This window comes from Rhinoderma darwinii, chromosome 5 (assembly GCF_050947455.1).
Source record: "Rhinoderma darwinii isolate aRhiDar2 chromosome 5, aRhiDar2.hap1, whole genome shotgun sequence".
NCBI classification, from domain to species: Eukaryota; Metazoa; Chordata; class Amphibia; order Anura; family Rhinodermatidae; genus Rhinoderma; species Rhinoderma darwinii.
Window position 1 is genome coordinate 95,919,828 of NC_134691.1, and position 20,067 is coordinate 95,939,894.

The 20,067-nt window shown below is 40.8% G+C and overlaps 1 protein-coding gene across 1 annotated transcript in view; it reads right to left on the reverse strand.

Annotated features, from left to right (window-relative positions):
• Positions 1-20,067, reverse strand: part of DSG2 (desmoglein 2) — a 48,230-nt gene that overhangs the window by 11,015 nt on the left and 17,148 nt on the right. Inside the window, exons 2-11 of the mRNA XM_075826311.1 lie at positions 12,771-12,806; positions 11,464-11,592; positions 10,311-10,472; positions 9,186-9,330; positions 8,545-8,705; positions 6,841-6,978; positions 6,267-6,452; positions 4,628-4,941; positions 2,154-2,296; positions 1,023-1,250 (exon numbers count right to left, since the gene is read on the reverse strand). Coding sequence (XP_075682426.1) covers positions 1,023-1,250; positions 2,154-2,296; positions 4,628-4,941; positions 6,267-6,452; positions 6,841-6,978; positions 8,545-8,705; positions 9,186-9,330; positions 10,311-10,472; positions 11,464-11,592; positions 12,771-12,806 — 1,642 coding nt within the window. The remainder of the gene's footprint in view (positions 1-1,022; positions 1,251-2,153; positions 2,297-4,627; positions 4,942-6,266; positions 6,453-6,840; positions 6,979-8,544; positions 8,706-9,185; positions 9,331-10,310; positions 10,473-11,463; positions 11,593-12,770; positions 12,807-20,067) is intronic.

Genomic DNA, 20,067 nt, shown 5'->3' on the forward strand with positions numbered 1-20,067 from the left:
ACTGTGTCGGAGGTTTGAAGATTCAACCCCCTCCTTTTCCTGGCACTAGCCAGAATAAGGGAGGGGGTATTGTGTGAGGACACTAGAGAGTGTGTCTACCCTAAATTTTCAGCATAAAGCAATGAGGTTGCTTTACCACATTGACCATGCTGCAATTTTGGGAACTGCTCCCTCTAGTGACCAGTACATGGAAATGTTATAAATTAGAATCTAATTTATAATATTTCCTGACTTGTGAAAAAAATTAAAACAATGTGTAATCACTCAAATAATGATTGTTGAACTAAAAAAAAAAAAAAAAACGTGTTGGCCAGATATAAATATCGCTCTGTCATAAAACAAGTTACAAATAGTTAACTGGACGCTAACTTTTTAAACAACCTATGCTAATCTAATAGTATCTATATCAACTTTGTCATTACCTTACTGTTAAAACTTTAGGAAAAAAAAGAGGAGGGAATGATCCATCGCTCAAAAGGTTTGTAAAAAGAAACAAATGTTCCGAGTTTATTCCAATAATTTAAAAGATCAAGTGCATGGGGGCGGTGGTAACAGCCTACGCGTTTCGGACAACACTCCTTTGTATGAATAAGGACAGGAGTGTTTTCCAAAACGCGTAGGCTGCTACCACCACCCCCATTCACTTGATCTTTTAAATTATTGGAATAAACTTGGAACATCGTTTCCTTTTTACAAACCTTCTTTAAGCGCTGGATCATTCCCTCCTCTTTTTTTCTGTTGCCTTGCCGTGTGCCGTCACGCAGGATCCGAGCGCAGCCTGGATTGAGACAACCAGTGGGTGAGCTGGAGGATTCCTCCCGATTTCTGTTAAAACTTTACTTTTTATCCATGCAAACTCTGCGTGAGGTTACTCCCTGTCCTGTAATCTACTGTCCATCCCCTGATGTCAGCAATATCCACCTATACTTATTTGAACTGCAGACACTGGGACAGACATATGTTGCAGATATGTGATCATTTCTGATTTTGGGAATACCCCTTCAGAGAAACCCATTTCTTACCATCGGTTTTCCCTATTGACCACAGCTTAGTGTTCCCAGCAGGTTCATCTACAACCATAAATTTCAGCGGAGCACCATTGGGAAAGCCATCCAGATCCATTGCTGTCAAGTTGATGAACTGTGCATTATTGCAAACGGTCTGCACTGGATTTACTAGAACAGGGCAGTTGTCATTCACATCTTCCACCTCAATAGCTATAGTTCCAGTGGCAGTTTTTCCTGGAAGATCTGAAAGAGAGAAATATTTGTGGAAACAAATAGTTTTAAAATAAAACACTAAGGCCCCATGCACACGACCGTATTTTTCATCCAACCATAAATACAGATTCGTAGTCATTTATAGTCATCCGTAAATCATCCGCATATATATGGAAGGGGGTCAGTAAATATTGTCCGTATTTATGGATCCACTAAAAAACAGGGAGGAATCTAGGGTAATCCCCTGGCGTTGCATAGCAACACTTCCGGAATTACGGACGGCTACGGATACACATCCGTAGCAGTTCATAATTACAGAAGCGCCCATAGACAGACAAAAAAAAGGACATGTTCTAGAATTTCTACAGCATGGACACCCATATGTAAAAATACGGAAAGGTGTCCGTAGCCCATAGAAATGAATGGATCCTGTAATTACGGATAAAAAAAAAATTGTCGTGTGCATGGGGCCTTAGTCATGCAAAGGATGGCTGAACCCTCTTATGGCATATAAATAAGCAAGAATTACAATAAAACAAACATTGGGGAAGATTTACTAAGCCTCAGTATTCTGGCACAAATGCAGCAAAAAGTTGTGTACATGGCGTGCTTTAGCCACTATTTGCAGGTTTCTCGATAGTAAAGTTTCTATAAAAAGGCATAGCTAAGTGGGGGGGGCGAGGGGCGTGAAATTGTAAGGGTGCGCACAATTATTTTTGTGCAAAATATTGGTGTAAAGTATGCCAGTCATGAGGTGGAGTGAGAAAAGTGTCTAACATATCTAGTGATATGTGCAAAATTTTTTATTCTGTGTGCGCAATTCTCATGGATTCGATGCTGGTTTCTATCTTTATAACTTTACAACAGTGTTAATAAATCTTTCATTACGTGTGGAAAACAAAAATAAATGCCTGTGTGGGATGTGACACTTACCTTCACTAATAGCCAAGATTTTTGCTACATAGGTTCCATTGACAACATATATAGACTCCCGATCTGGTACTTTTATAAGTTTAATTTCAGCTGTAGTAGAATCAATCATAAACCAATTATCTGGATCAAATTCTTTTGCATACCTGTTACAACATAATATGGAAATGGATATAAACTAAGTATCAAAAAACAAAAAAACTGTATAAATGATACAAAGTTCATGACATGGGGGAGCCGCTTATAAAAAAGGGGGTTTTCCAGCCAGTAAAAATTGATGGCCTATCCTCAGAATAAGCCATCAATAGCTGATGGGTCGGTCGGGGTCCGACTCCCGGGACCCCGGCGGGATCAGCTGTTTTATAAGGGGTGCAGTGATCGTAAAATTCCCTTCATTTCTACTTGCTCACTGTGAATTTTCGACACGGATGTAGTGGCAATTCACAGGTATTGCAGCCTTAGCTCCCATTGAAGTGTATGGCAGAAGGATGCAATACTGTGAGTCGCCGCTACATCCGTGTCGAAGATTCACAGTGAGCAAGTAGAAATGAAGAGGAAGCAGCACCTGTACGAACGCTGCAACCCCTTCAAAACAGCTGATCAGCAGGGGTCCCGGGAGTCCCGACCGATCAGCTATTGATTGCCTATCCTGAGGACAGGCCATCAATTTTTGCTGGCTGGAAAACCACCCCTTTAAAGCTCCTGTTTATTTGATTCCGCTCAAGGAGTTGTGGCACTACCCACCAGGGGGCTGTGTGGCACTACCCACCAGGGGGCTGTGTGGCACTACCCACCAGGGGGCTGTGTGGCACTACCCACCAGGGGGCTGTGTGGCACTACCCACCAGGGGCCTGTGTGGCACTACCCACCAGGGGGCTGTGTGGCACTACCCACCAGGGGAATCTGTGAGTGGCGGGCTGATGGTCATTTTAGTGAGAGTGGCGGGCTGATGGTCATTTTGCTGTGGGGGGGGGGGGTTGATGGTCATTATACCGTGAGTGGGGGGCTGATGGTCTTCAAGTGGTTTCCACCTCTGAGATCCAATTGAAATTAATAGGAGGCAGAAGATACAAGTGGCGCCCGTTTGGAGCTTTTTTGCCTGCGTCTTTTGCATTAGCTTCAATGGCTTAAAGAAAACGCCAAAAGAGTCAAATAACGCTGTCAATTCAAAATCTGCGTCAAAATTCCTGAAGGAATTTTGAGGCAGATTTTTTCTGGCTTAAAAAAAAACCACAGTGTAAACATACCCTAAGCGTGGAGTGCTTGTTTTTAGCTGTTTTCTGTCTCTCTTGAAACAATTTTTAGTAGGGGTGCCCTGAGGAAATGTTATTTTTCCAGTTGTGCCTCGAGTCCGAAAAGGTTGCCCTTTTTTGTTTGGTGGCACTGTCTACAAGGGGGAGGTGGGGGGCTGTATGGCACGATCTACAAGCAGGAGGTTGGGGATTATGGCACTGTCTACAGGGAGGCTGTATGGCACAATCTACAGGGGAGAACTATCTACAAGGGGGGGGGGGCTGTGTGTGGCAGCCAGGGGAGGGGGGCACTATACTGTGTGGGGGCCACTAAGCGGAAATTATACTGTGTAGGGGTACTACAGGGGGCATAATACTGTGTGGGCACAATTAGAGGACAAAATACTGTGTCCCTGAAGGGGTTATAATATATATTAAATATCATACTGTGTGGGGGCACTATATAGGGCATTATACTGTGGGGGGCATTATATTTTTTTATGGGGCATTTTTTCTTGTGATGGTGGTGGGGCGCCGAAAGATAATTTCGCACAGGACGCCATCTATCCTAAGGCCGGCCCGGAGTTCCAGCATATTATATTATATAACTTAAGTATAAGTCTTGTGACAATTTACATACCATAACTGAGCCTTAGGTCTCATGTATACGGCAGCATTACAGTTACAATACAAAGGCTTCCGTAGGGGCCTCTATTGTACCACGGTTTGTCTCCGATTTCATATGGTGGCCTTTTCTATTGGATTCCGTACAAATCAGACAGAAAAAAAAAACAAAAAACAAATAAAACTGTGGTATGCTCTATCGGACTCTGTACGTATAGAGGTGTTCTACTCTAGGAGCATGGCTTGCAGGGGAGAATATGTTTGTCCATATGTCACCCTGTGGAGCCTGTACAACAGCACAAAGAGGTTGTATGGCTATTTACTAAGGGGCCGTACAGCCTCCGTGCACTGCCGTATAGACTCTGAACATAGCGCCTGGCTGTGTACATAAGCCCTTAGGGTATGAAACACGTAAGCAGGATGATTTTAAAAATTTTAAATAAAAGTTTGAATATTTTACATCCCACAGTGCCGAATACCTTTGATCCTTTCCACAAATGACTAGCATGCTGCTTTACTGAGAAAGCGATCACACTTGTGAGCTGATACACATTTTGCTACACTCAAAGATAGAAAGCTAAAAACACGTTTATATTTTTAGAACAAAAAGGCAGAACTTACTTGACATGTTCCGCAATTTTCCCAGTGTCTGCATCAAATGCTTGATATGATCCAATGACTTGATTTATTACAGTTTTCCCCTCAGAAATAGAAAGTATTTTTCTCTTGGGCTTAAACACAGGACCCTCACGAACATTTTTCACCTTCACTTTTATGGGAATAGCTTTTCCGCCACCACCACCACCGCCACCACCACCACCTCCGCCGCCAGTTCCTCCTCCACCGGCCAGATATTTAACGGAGCTGTGATATTCGGCTCGGTTTGAAACAACGACACTCAAATCAGCAGTCTGCATATATTCATAATCGGCTTCCTAACAAAATAGAATTTAAAAGGGGTGTATTAGACAAAGCCTGAATAGTAATAAACATACCCAATTTACAAATGTAAATTTTTAAAAATCTAAATAAAAAAGTAGGGTGGGGGGGTGATACATTTTTTGGAAGGTCAGTGTTAAAAGGGGTTTCCAGTTTTACGTAAAGAAAGCTTAACCACTGTGTAAGGAAAAGTTATGCAACTGTGAGGTATGATATGTGCTTCAATTCCCCCCCATATTCAAGATCTCTGTTATAGCGGTCCGTAAATGAAAAAAATTCTTCTTACTATCCAAAGCCTGAAAAACATACAGATACTTCTAGATGATCCTAAATACATCTGTGAGCAGTACATATTTCTGTCCTTCCCTATTTCGCATGAGCGCGTCCGATTTGCTCCAAAAAAAAAAAAGACAGTTTTTCATGCATTTTCACGTCGGTGTCGAGTCAGTGTGGTTTCAGTTTTCTCTCTGCAAGAACATCCAGCTTTCACTTTTTTCGGCAATTCTTTAGCACATAATTTGCAAAAAAAATGGATAGCACACGGGGATGCAGTCTGTGTGCGGTCCATTTTTTTCATACACCCATTGATTTTAAGTAGAAGAGTCTGGTCCACAAAAACGGACTGTAATAGGACACGCAGTGAGTTTCACTCAACGCTTCGTGAAAAAATGGATGTGTGAATAGCCCCATTGAATTTCATGGGTCAGCGTGCTGGCCTTTGTTAAAACGGACAACACACGGACAAGAAATACGTTTGTGTGAATGAGGCCTTAGAATGTATCCATATAGGTTAAATGTTTCAGTCTGAGCCCATAGAATTTCTAAAACTGGATACAATTGCAGCAAACTCAGTTGAAAGAAGTATTAGGTCTGTACGGGTTTTTATTTATGTATATAAACAATAATACATCAATTGACCGCATAAAGAGATCTTCAAAAAACGGTAAGGAATGGACGCAAAAGTACATTACAAAGGGTTGCATAGCTTTTCATTTAAAAACCAGCAACTTACATTAATCCAGAAAAACCCTTTAAAAGAGCTAACAATTTTCATACATTATATATTTAAAAAGGAAAGAAAAACTATCTAATTGAGGCGCTCTCATTTTTTCTGTTAATAGATGACAAGACCGTAAACCATCTCCATGGCCTCCTATGATTTTACTAACCACCTGAGACGATGGCAGTGTTAGTGGCCCTAATTTGCTTGCCCTTAAACCCCTGCACCAAGCTGGGTTGTCCAATTTAAATTAGCCAGTATGTATACAATAAATCAACACAGCCAACAAGTTTTGCTATATGCGCAGTTAGTATATATTACCTTCACCAGCATCAATACTCCTTCATTGGTTTCAGTATCCGTTACAATTTCAAAAAAATTGCCTTCATTGCCCGACACTATAGTAAAGTTAGCAAACCAGTTATCGGTGAATTCCTCATCATCATCAAACACCTTCATACGTAATATTTCAACATTGGCAACGTTTTCCTCAACGTCTCCTTCATACTGAAATGGAGATTGGATAAAACAGACCATAAAAAGGTCAGATCATACCAATATTTAAAGCACAGAACACAAAGTAAATTATATGGAGCAGAGAATTAATTTTATTTTTTACGTTTCTTGCTGTGTACAAAGGGCATTGAAGGCTCTGTCCACACGGCGTTTTAAGTACACGTTTGGTGTATGTGCTAGGAAAATCTCCAGATGTATACACAAAAAATACATCAAGCATTGACTCCTATTGTAAATGAAAAACATATACAGGTGCATCAATAGGTGCAGCTTGTCATTTCCCATTGGCCTTTATCATGCCATAGGTTTGTACACAGCTGTTTTGTATGGCCATTCCACAGAGATCACATTGAAACAGCCAATCGCTTGCTTAGTATACCTGTTCCTTTTCAAGTACGGGAATGTGGTCATTTACATCCTTTACTTTAACTTTAACGGTAGCTGATCCGGCTTGGCCTTGCTTCATATCTCCATCTCGATCTCTCACTTCGACCGTTAGGGTGTAGCTGCTTTGTTTCTAAACAGAAAAAAATAAATAAAAGAAGTAGAAAAATTTTAATCCGACCAAAATGCACAACTTTACAAAAACAAAAGTTTTCTGTGTTGGTCGGGTATTCATCTGATCCAAGCAAGAACAGTAACATTTTCCATTTTTATTTTTAATAGTGAAGTTACCCTGTTCATGAAAGTAAATGAAAAGGTTGCCACATCCATCTAACTTGCTTCTCATAGGATCCATGAGAACACAAGATGGGGGAGAAGAGGAGTAAGATTTGGTCTTATAATTATACTTAAGTTTTTCATTTTGTGTATGGCTTGTCATGGGTATTTACCTGTAATTATTATATATTAACCTTTTTGAAGAAGATGAGCTGTGAGCGATGTACATACGCTGAAACATACCCAGTTACAGAGTATTGGCATACAATACCAGCTCCTTACCGCACTAAGAGGTCCAGATGTTTACATTTGTTACAGAATGTTTGGACCCACGCTATTTGTATGAGCAGAGAAGGTCCATGGAGAGGGCCCCTACCAGCACGATAGATAACCATTTGTTTAAAAGCAGAGTGAAGATTGCCTGTACAATGCTAGGGAAAGAGTTCAGAGAAGCGAACGTTCTCTCCATATAACGTTGTGCAATCACAGGCACATCGCTGGTAATCGAATGGAAGGTCAAATAGTGACAGCTGCAGCTTCTTTCCATCAGCGAATAGTGAGCAGTGCCCCACCGCTGGATAAATAGTCACAGGGCCAAACGTGGATGTAGATGCTGCGGACATCAGAATTCCAAGTCAGTGGGATGAGCAATTGAAGGTACTTTATTAACAAACTGATAAATAAATAATGGCTACCGGTATCGATACCGGATTGGTATCTTCCACAGGCCGTCCTTAAAAGACGTACCCTATTAATAAATCATTTTTGCTAATAAAGATACTTCAATTGCTCTTCCTAAAGATACCAATAAGGTTTTGAAAAGCGTAGTCATTATTAACTTTCTTTGTTAATAAAATTACTTCGATTGCTTATCCCATTGTTTTAGAATTCGGACGTCGGCAGCGCCCACATCACCACTTTTGGTTCTGTGACAAATAACCATTTGTATCTACCATTGGTGGCAAAAATCACTATTTCTGACTGATGGAAATCTACTCCATCACCTAAAAATAGATCAAACAAAGTTAAAAAATGTTTTTGGTCATTAGATGTTATCATTCACATTGTAGCACTGAACATCAATTGATCTAGAATGTTGGTTCTTCCAAAAGTTCAATCAAACTGTATTTAGCTTAGGCCAATGGTCAAATCAGATACACTTTTTTTTTATGGGGGGGGGGGCTGTCAATCTTTAAAATTTCCATCCACTTTCAGGTACAGTGGTTCAGCAGCGGTAACTGCATATCTGGGGCCTGAATCTTTTATTACCCTGGCAGTGTTTTGTCAGGTTTGGAGTACCCCTGTAATTTACTGTAATAAAACCGGATAATTAGACTAATTTCACAAGATATTCATTGCCTCCTAAACATTTTTGTATATTCATTCCTGATAAACATAACAATACTACATAAACCGTACTCACTTCTCGGTCAAGTGTAGCCACAGTTGTGCGAAGTTCACCATTCTTAGTGACCACAAATTCAGATGATCCAGGTTCTTGGGTGAGAATTCTGTAGGCAAGTTTAGTATTTATGGTATTCGGTTCATCGGCATCACTTGCATTTAGGACCATAATAAGGCTATCTGTGTAAAAGGTGAATCAAAATAATTTGAAAAAAATTATTTAGATTTTTTGCATCTTTCCAGGTGTCATTTTCATACCAAAAAATAAATAAATACATACATACACTTTTATCCATATGTATATATCCATGAGTCTACCCAAATAAAGTTGCAATAGCAACGTGTCATTAAAATCCCTATAAAATAGAATACTCTTACACATTGTCTATCTTAGTCAAGGCCTCCATTGGTAAACCTAAAGGCTAAATGCATGTCTAATCATGACGCACAGTTCTGATAAGAGATTAGTTTATGTGACTTGAAATAGAGACGGTAAGGCCCCTGTACATCCCCAATAGTTGGTGATGGTCAAATCCTCATATATACAACCTGTTTTAACCCTTCAAATCACACTTCTATGCGTTTATTGAAATATAGGTAGCCAATTACATCGAATATCAATGGCGGACAGACGATATGTAAATAAACGAAAAGACTTACTTGCAGCGCTCAACTCTTCCACTGTCGCAACAATAATTTCTTGTGTAAAAACTGGAGCGTTATCATTGATGTCAAGAACTTTCACTCGTAGTTCTATAGGTGGCTCAACATTCTCATTGTTTTGGTCTAGGGCAAAGCCTTTTAGCTGAAGCAAATGAAACATTTTTGAAGATTAAAAAACATCGTAAATAAAGTGGTGGCTCACCTTAGATTGTGTATTACAGTAAACATATTAAAACTCCTATTAGGGCAGTTTCACACAGTGTTTTTTATTAGAAAAATGCTGCATTTTTCGTTGCCCAATAGCGCTGCGGCTAGATGTTACATGAAAGTCTTTAGTAAAATTTTAAATGCACTCCAAAACATTGTGTATTTGTTGTGGAGTTTTTTTTGGGTCAGCGAAATTTTTTTGAAAAATGCAGCATGCCCTAGGTGTGGTGTTTCTGCTGTCATTTTTTAGATTGACACTAGAAAAAGCACATTACAAATGAAACACAATGAAAAAATAAAAATAAAAAAAACAAAATCGGGAATTTTTTTGTTTTTTTTTGTGCTAACAAAAAAACACAGGAAAAAAAAAGGAAGGAGGATTAAGGGTGGTTTCACACACAGTGTTTTGACGCAGCTATTTCATGATGTTTTTAAAAGCCAATGCTAGGTGTGGCTTGTAAAGGGAGTGAAAGTTTACAGGAAAGATCCAACTTCAATCCACTCCTGGATGTGGCTTAAAAAAAGTGCACCAAACACGGCAAAATGTGAAAAAGTTGAGGGTTGTGGTAATCAAAAAACATTTAGTGTATTCTCCAAATGGGAGACTACAAGCAGACAGGCTGTCATGACACCATTACAATGTGACAAACCCCTCAGCTCTTTCATTTGAAAGAACACAAGAATAGTAAATAATTCCAGCATTCTATGTATGGAATTGGGAAAGCAGGAGAAGTGAATGGAGTTTCTCTTCCAAAACTATTCGGTATCGTAAGGAGAGTAATCCCGATAATATAATATTAGGGAACTGGGTATATCATAGTTCACCAATAAATAGGCAAAGGCTCACATAGTATGTGCTACAAACAAAAAGTAATTATTGTAATAGATCAATTAAAAGTGTAGTGCTCAACTTACAAAGAACATTGCGATTTCTTCTCTGTCCACGATTCCGGTTACGTTCAGATCACCAGTTCTTTCATTTATAATAAATATACCTAGTGGAGGTTCTGTAACTCCCGGCCCAATTATTTTATAGCGAATTCTACGACTTAGGTCCAACTTAATGTCAGATTGTATCTGGGAAGGAGGATATGGGGAACACATTAGTAGGCAGAATGGAACAATTAAAGCAAACATTTTTAGATTTCACGCAGGCAAATGACCTCATTCTCACATTGTGACCACCCACTGCAATGATCTACTTTTTCAAGATTTTTTTTATTTATTATTATGGGTAAGTGAAAGGAAAAATCTGCATGGGCTGCCGATGCTAGTTAATTGTATCATAAGAGTTAGTTCATATTAGAGCAGTATAATGGCCCTGCATTTATTAAAGGGCCAGTAGAACAACCGAGCGGCAAGACTAGTCACAACAGTAGGCCGATATAAAATGTGGTCAGAAAACGAAGACTGGAGCGCTTATATACGGGGGGATAAAAGGACTCAATGAACACAGATGGGTAGATTTATTATTGCGTCTGCAATGTATCGAGAAAAGCACAAAATGTAGCCGCAATTTGTCACATTTAATTTTAGAAAGTATGTTTGTGTCTCACTAGATATATATTTCTTTTTTGTTAGGGGGCGTGGCTTAACAGGGAAGGAGGCGTGGATTAAAATGCACCAGATGACAACTAAGCCAACCAAGAGTTGGTAAAAGGAAGAGAAAAAAAAAAAAAAGGTGTCTAGCAAGATGTGTCAAATTTATCATATAGCGTGTGTCACCTGATAAATTTGGCGCATCTTCAAAGTGCCTGGTCCAAGTTTATGCTGTCTAAATCATTGACATCTAAGTAAATCTGCCCCAGTCTGCACTGGATGTAGCAGCACAGAACTCCGTAAAACTGGAAGCTGGATGGTCATTGCGCTGCCAGCAGAGAAAGGGAAGCACAGCTTGGCAGCAGGCACGCCATGCCACATCTCAGCCTGCGGGATTAGTAAGATTCATTTAAAAACACATTTAAAACTGAGAACCTCTTTAATCCAACATGTCGGTCATTATCCTAAATGAGACAGATTAGACACTGCAATTTTGGTAAGAAAATAAGAGTACATACAGCGCACTTACCCTTGCAATAGGATTTTTAAAAGAATTGTCCTGCTCTTCATAAATTGAAACTGGTGGGATGATCCATTCTCGTTTATGCCTCACTAATTCTACAGCTCCATCACCCGGTTTTCTGCTTCGCTTCACCATCTTTAATGGAGGAAAAGATATCTTAATTGTAAGGTCATGCAGACAACATGGCAGTGGCTTTGAAATTTATTTGGAAAGAAACTTACAAAACCGGTTATGCATAATCTACAAATTGAGAAACAATAGAGTCATTGGCCTACATTTATCATGCAGTAAACTATGACAAAAAAATAAATAAAAAAAATTCACAAATCACAACGTGCGATAAATTTGCCACTTTCCTGGTCACTGGCTGAATTTGGAAAGTGACAAAAAAAAAAAAAAAAGTATAGGTGTAGTTTTATTCAACTTTATTGAACAGAGAGTCTAAAAACGGCGCCATCTTTGTGGCACATCTATACCAGCATAGCATGTACAATTTTTTTTTTACTCTGCCTCTCAGACAGTGCATAGTACACCACATTCATTAAGTAAGCATGTTTTATACATTTGGTGCAAATCACATCAACTATCTCCTTTACCAAGATTGGCGTAACATACGCTAGTCTCAGTGAATGGGGACCATTCTATCTAACACACCTTCCTTCTACAGGGTTTGGGAAATAAGTGCTTTTTGATAATACACATTTTAGCATAATCAGACAGCAGAGGGCGCCAACAATTTATTTTATAAAAGTAAAACTAATGGCTACTAAATTGGGGAACAAAAAGATGCTTATATTTTAAATGTCTCTGAATAATGAAAATGCTGACATTCACTTCTAATAAAGCACAATGCAAACTACGCTTGTAATCACACATTGTGCTTTGTTACAGATTGAGTGAAAACCAGATGTGGTTTCAAAAGTAATGGGAAATATAAAGACAGAACTTAAAATCGACATCAAAACCTGCAACAAATCGGAATGTGTGAACATAGTCGAAGACTCTAGTTTTCCTGGCAAGCTCAAGCAATGGCCGTGTTGCCGCTGCAGTTATTTTACGTTTGATTATATATTAATGTACCTTCATTTAAAAAGGTGTTCTTTTATTATCATGGTCCCCTATGATTCATGCTGCCTCAAATATGGCAGATTGCTCACCTACAGCGCTCTAATACCTTTTGTCAATGAGGTAATACATGTCATGCCATGTGAGCATATATCTCTGCCACGTAAAAAAAAAAAAAAATTCCCTATACACCTTTGAGTCCCCGAAAAATTTGGATTGTTCACAGAATGCCAAGGTGGGTTCCTTACCTCTAAATGGAGGCCATGTCCAATACCAATAATAACCTGCATGCAAAAAAAGAAAATCATTGGAATAAGGTTGCATGTGAGAAATAAAAAAAATTAATAACAGCACACAAGTTAGAATGGAATATAAAGACTTCCTAGTCCCCAATCATTTACACCCCACAATAATTATATATATTATATGTGATTATAAACATTTTTCTAACTTAAAGGGCAACTAAACGTTTGACAAACTTCTGACGTGTCATAGCATCATGTCAGCATGGAGACCCCCACCAATCACACAAATGAAGAGGCAGAAGCGCTCGTGTGAGCGTTCAGCCGCTTCGTGTCTGTTCGTTTTTTTCCGGAAAGCCGATGTATCGGAGTACGGGCTCATAGAAAGTCTATTGAGCCTGTACTCCGATACATTGATTTCCAAAAAAAGCCAAACAGACACGAAGCAGCTAAGCGATCACACGAGTGCTTCTGTGGTTTTGTTTGAGCGATTGGTGGGGGTCTCAGTGCTCGGATCCCACCAATCAAAATATCTGACAGGTCACTGACATGTCAGAAGTTTGTCAAATGTTTAGTTACACTTTAAATTTATAATACATTTTCTATCTTTTTGGAGCTGCAGCTTCTACATATATCCTCTATACATAGAAGCTGCATCAAGCGCTGTCGGCCGAATCAGTCAGTTCCACTGAACTGACAGCTCGGCTGAGAGCGGCTCCTGTGTGTCTCGAACACACAGGATAAGTAATAGCGATCACATCTAAGTTCAGAACTTATACGTAATCACTTTTAGACTTATGGACTGCAGAACATACTGGGGGCAATTTATTAAAACTGGCGCTTTATATGCCCGTCTTAATAAAAAGAAAAACTGGAGGAAAGTGCGATCCATTTCTTAAGAGGAGAAAGCCTCTCAATAAATGTGTTGCATCTTCTGGTCGGGCCTTGGACCACAATTGTGATGCAACGATCATGTGCCATCTATTCCCGATACATCGCCTATAAAATTTTAAAAAGCACATACCTCACAGCTCCTCTTCTCCCCCTCTGGGTCCCTTCATCATTCTAGCGTGGCTCATACAAGGTCCCGGGGCCTTACATGCGACGCAGCACTGCAATGTCATTAGTTAAGTATTGCTTTCATGTCTCGGCGCTGGCCGGCATCACCATGTTGTATGAGTTTCGCTGTAATACTGAGGGGACCCGAAGAGGAGCGGTGGGGGGAGTATACCTTTTTTCTTTAACGGTCCAATGGGGGGGGGGGGGTGATGTACCTTGCTACATCCTATATAGTAAAAACCTACACCAGCTGGGAGCGGTCATAGATTCACGCTAGAATTTCCACCAGTTTTCCGACATAAATTATAATAGATATGTCGGGCTGTGGTGGCCCCGTGCCCTTTCTGAAGCCATGCCCATTTGGTGAGGGCAGTGTAAAAAGGCCAAAAGTCTTCTGGGTCCTTTTGCGACTTTCCTATGCCAGAAAACTGGCGTCGAAAGGTTGATATATTGCCCCCACTGAATTTATGTCATTTGCTTATATATTATTTAAAGGCAGGTAACGATAGCTTTATTTAAAAGCAGATCATTCACCATAATATGCTGCCCTGAGGGGGCTGGAGCGCTCCCTTCATTAGAACTTCCGTATTAAACTTGAAGACGTCATGTACCTCTATGGGAGCTTTATTACGAATATGAATATAATATGAAGCCGTAATATGGCAATGAGCATGAAGTCTAATGGAAAGTAAAGAGGGACTTTGAGTGACCTCAGACATAGCTTTTATTTCCAGTAAAAGGACACACCATTTCTAACAGCTACGCATATAGCCACCAGTTAATGAAACAGTCATCCAGGATTCTAGAAATGCATAGCACCTTTTCAGCTAGAAAAATCAGTTAACCACTATACATGTAATTGCAGAATGAGACTGCATACAAACTTTCGTTCCATGGTTGCGTTCTCCCATATTGCTAGTACATGCCATTACTTTCTGATCGGTGGGGGTTCGACTTCTGGGACATGTACTGATCCTGAGAATAAAGCGGCTGGGTCCACTTCAAAAGTTTTCCCTGCAGAATCTGCAGAACAACCCCATTTGTTTGAATAGTGTTGCTGTGTCTCTGGGTTCTCAGACGTCGGACCCATACCGATGAGAACGTTTTCAGGAACGTTTCCCTTCTGCAGGTGTGAATGCACCCTTTATGTTTACCTAAATTATCACTATGGAAGCAGTATAAAAGGGAAATCTAAAGACCATGACGACTGCATTTTCACTTTTAGCCAATTCATTCTCCATAGAACTTGTTTACATAGCTGTATTTGAGGACCCTTCCTTCTTATGAAAAAAAAAGAAACCGTCCTGGCCAAAAGATTGGAGACTGACACAAATATTGCTACTTCAGTTGTAACAGTGGCAATATGCATTAACTATAGATTTTTATGAAGAGTGATCAGATGAACTGCAAACTTATTCCTTGCTATAAAAATTAACTTAATCACAAAAAACCCATTTCAACTGCATTTCAGCCCTGGCATAAGCTGACCTGCTGACAATTTCAGTGATCTTCTCATTAGCTCAGGAGAACGTGTTAACACGACTTATAAGAGCAGACTGGTTGTATGAAATTATGGTCTTCTTCTGTTAACCATGGTTACGTCCAAGGAAACATGTGCATTCATTGCTTTACAGGCAAGTACATTGCTGCTTGTAAGATTGCCCCTAGATCAACTATTTAAAGGGAAGGTGTCATTAATTTTATTTTTATAATATTGCTTTTAATGTAATATTTTCAAACATTTTATTAAATTGTGTTCTCATGTTTTACTTTTTTATGTTTTCTGACTTTTACTTCTCTATCGGGGCTGCCATTTTTTTTCATCTCTGTATGTGTCGATTAACGACACATACAACCCCACAGGGAATGCGAACGGGAGCCGTTCCATTCGCAGTTGCGTGCGCCGTCTGTGTGGGAACGGCGCATGCGCCGCTCCCACACAGACCAAACCTAAGCTCATTCGTAGAGCGAAATCTGGCGCCATTTTCATGTGGACCAGAAGCCTCTGCCAAACAGTAAGATGACTACTTCCGGCCGCGGCTCCCGGCCATATGTTCAACAAAGCGAAGGCGCAAGGAAGAGGAGCGTAGACCAGCGGAGGCAGTGGCAGGAGCAGGTAATTTATGTTCGTCTGCTGAGCCCTGTATCTAATCCTCCTACACTGTGCAGTCACTCAGAAAATGGCGACACACAGTGTAGGAGGTTTGAATACATTCAAACCCCTCCCTCTCCTGGGACTAGCCAGAAGAACGGAGTGGGGACTGTGTGAGGACACTAGAGAGTGTGTGTCCACACCAAATTTGCAGCATAAATCAGTGAGGTTGCTTTACCACATTGACCATTCTGCAATTTTGGGAACTGCTCCCTCTAGTGGCCAGCACATGGAAAGGTTATAAATTAGAATCTAATTTATAATATTTCCTGACTTGGGAAAAAATTAAAACAATGTGTAATCACTTAAATAATAATTGTTTAACTGAAAAAAAAAAAAATATTCTAGCGACACATTCCCTTTAAAGGATCATCAAGAACTTCAAGGAGAGGTTCATTTGCTGTGAAGAAAGCTTCAAAGCGCCCAAGAAAGTCTAGCAAGTGCCAGGACCATCTCCTAAAGAGGATTCAGCTACAGGATCGGTTCAACCCCCGTGCAGAGCTTGCACCGGAAACGGGCAGCAGCAGATGTCCGTGGATCTGCACGCACAGTGATGCAAAGGCTTTAGAGGCTGGCCTGGTGTAAAGAAGGGCAGCAAAGAAGCCACTTCTCTCCAAGAAAACCATCAATAAGAGATTGAAATTCTGCAGGAAGTACAGGGTTGGACTGAAGAGGTCTGGGGTAAAGTTATGTTCTCTGATGAAGCCGCCTTCAGACTGTTTGGGACATCTGGAAGAATGATTGTCCCGAGAAGAAAAAGGTGAGCCCTACACTGTCATGCCAACAGTAAAGCATCCAGAGACCATTCATGTGTGGGGTTGCTTTTTCATTCGAGGGAGTGGGCTCACTCACAATTTTGCCTAAGGACACTTCGATTAATAAGGAAGGGTATCTAAACATCCTCCAAGAGCAACTTCTCCCAATGATCCAGGAGCAATTTGGTGATGAACAATGCTTTTTCCAGCATGATGGAGCAGCATGTCACAAGGCAAAAGTGATAAGTGGCTCGGTGAACAAAACATTGAAATTTTGGGTCAATGGCCAGGAAACTCCCCAGATATCAATGCTCAAAAAGCGGGAGGACAAATAAAAAACACAGAAATTGAGATAAACTTCAAGCACTAATTAGACAAGAATGCGTTGCCATCAGTCAGGATTTGGCCCAGAAGCGGATATTCAGCATGCCAGGGCAAACTGCAGAAGTCTTGAAAAAGAAGGGTCAACACTGTAAATACTGAGTCTTTGCATAAACTTGATGTATTGGTCAATAAAAGTTTAAAAACTTATGAAATGCTTAGAATTGTACACAGTATACCATAGAAACATCGGACTAAGGCCTCATGCACACGACCATATTTTTTCCCACCCGTAAATACTGGCGTAAATACGGGTCCGGTGTCACACGTATTCCACCCGTTTTGCACCAGTATTTACGAACCCGTGCCCGTAAATATGGGTCCGGTGTCACCCGTATTCCACCCGTATTTACGGGCACGTTTTTGGCGGCAAAATAGCACTGCACTAATCGGCAGCCCCTTCTCTCTATCAGTGCAGGATAGAGAGAAGGGACAGCCTTTTCTGTAATAAAAGTTAAAGAAATTCATACTTACCCGGCCGTTGTCTTGGCGACGCGGCAGTCCATGTGACCGCTGCAGCCTGTGATTGACCTGTGATTGGCTGCAGCGGTCACATGGCCTGAAACGTCATCCAGGACGTCGGGCCGGATGTCGAGAGGGACACGTCACCAAGGCAACGGGCGGGAGACCGGACTGGAGGAAGCAGGAAGTTCTCGGTAAGTATGAACGTCTTTTATTTTTAGTTTTTACAGGTTTATACTGATCGGTAGTCACTGTCCAGGGTGCTGAAAGAGTTACTGCCGATCAGTTAACTCTTTCAGCTCCCTGGACAGTGACTATTTACTGACGTCGCTTAGCAACGCTGCCGTAATGACGGGTGCACACATGTAGCCACCCGTCATTACGAGAGCTCCATAGACTTCTATGGACTGTCCGTGCCGTTATTACGGCCTGAAATAGGACATGTTCTATCTTTTTCAACGGCACGGGCACCTTCCCGTGAGAAAACGGGAAGGCACCCGTCGCCAATAGAAGTCTATGAACCCGTTATTACGGGTCGTAATTACGACCCGTAATAACGGGAGTTTTTACGGTCGTGTGCATGAGGCCTTAGGCCTCATGCACACGACCGTAGTGTTTTTCTGGCCCGCAAATTCCAGGACCGTGTTCCGTGAAATGTCATCCGCAGTTCATCCGTATGTAATCCGCAGTTCATCCGTATGTAATCCGCAGTTCATCCGTATGTAATCCGCAAAATGCGGATGAAAAAAAAAAAGCCTAGGTAAAACAGGATGACGACAGAACTCATTCCCGGTCGTCGCCTAGCAACATTTCCGCAAATCCGCAAACTGCGGATGAGACACGGAGGTGTATCCGCAATTTCCACGGGGCCATTGACTTCTATTGGCATGTCCGCATCGAATTTGCGGGCCGTAATAAGACATGTCCTGAGTTTCTGCGGCACGGATTTGCGGACATGCGGAGACCCGTGAAAACACGGATAGTGTGTATGGGCCCATAGAAATGAATGGGTCCGCAATTCTCTCGTGGATTTGCGGGGGAATTGCGGACGCAAAAACACGGTCGTGTGCATGGGGCCTAAAAGATCTAAAAACGCTGAAGCATCAAACTTTTTGAAAACCACAGGTTGTGTTAGTCTCAAAACTTTTGGACAGGACTGTAAATCTCAGCAAGAGGAGGATGGAACCAAGTCACCCAAGAAAGCTTTTCCTTCTGCAAAAGAAAATACAGACGAAAACATGGAACCCATATACAGCGGAGTACACACCATTCTTGTGTTCTCTAATTTTATAGTTTATAATGTAATACAACAAACTAGAACATTCAGGAAAGCAACAGAAGGCAAATGAGACAAGATCACAATGTTGCTGCACAAATCCTCCCTTTGTACGATATTTTTACTATGTTATCAGGCTCCTGGAATCCCAGCGCATGCTGAGCCTAGAACACTCCCTTGCCTTTATTTCTCACTAGGTTGTGTGGGTGTATTCGGTGCTTTGTTCAGTACTTTTCTCAGGAATACTTGCTTACTGTAGGATTTTACTTTGATGTCCTGCGCCTGCATCAATTGCAGTACATATACTTTATATAGAATATTCACACTACTGACTGCTGGAACTCCCCCTCCTTACACAAGACCTTTATCTACATGAGTAACTGGAAGCGGAGACCTGTAAAAACTTGTCTTATTTCACATGGATTTCAGATAAGGATTAACCGTCTCCTTTATTCAAAGCATATCACAGGTCTGGTAAAAGACTTGTGGAAATACAATCTAGTCAAAGGAGGAGTGAAGTATAGAGCAGAAGAAGACCTTGCAGGGCAAGAGAACATGATCGGGCGGCAAGGACATATACTAGCTACAAAGAGCTTCCCGTGGGGCCTTGGAGATGTCTCCGCAAACAAACACATACATCCACTGCCACATGCCACTTTTATAACACGGTCACCTTCATTATTACATTGGGCAAAGGCCACAGAGTAACGCACATTACTGTAAGACGAGAAAGTGTAAAAAAAGACCCCACTAGACAATGCAGCAAGATTTTTATATCCAGGTTATTCATAGTTCAATATTTATGGAGGTCAAAGCTTAAAGGGAATGTGTTGCCAGAAAAACATGTTTTGTTTTTTTAAATTAAACATTTAGTGTGTAGGTGATTAAACATTGTTCAAATTTTTTTTATTTTTTTTCACGAGTCAGGAAATATTATAAATTAGATTCTAATTTATAATATTTCCCATTGCTGGTCACTAGATGGAGCTATTCCCAAAATTGCAGCATTGCAAAATTGGGTAAAAAGCCCTCGCTCTAGTGAGCTCTCAGCATCCCCCCCTCCTTTATCCTGGCTAGTGGCGGGATAAACGAGGGGTTTGAACGGTCTAACCTCCTACACTGTGTGTCGCCATTTTTTGAGCTAACACACAGTGTAGTAGGTTTACATACAGTAGTAAACGTACACAAACACGAACATACATTGAAATCTCTTACCTG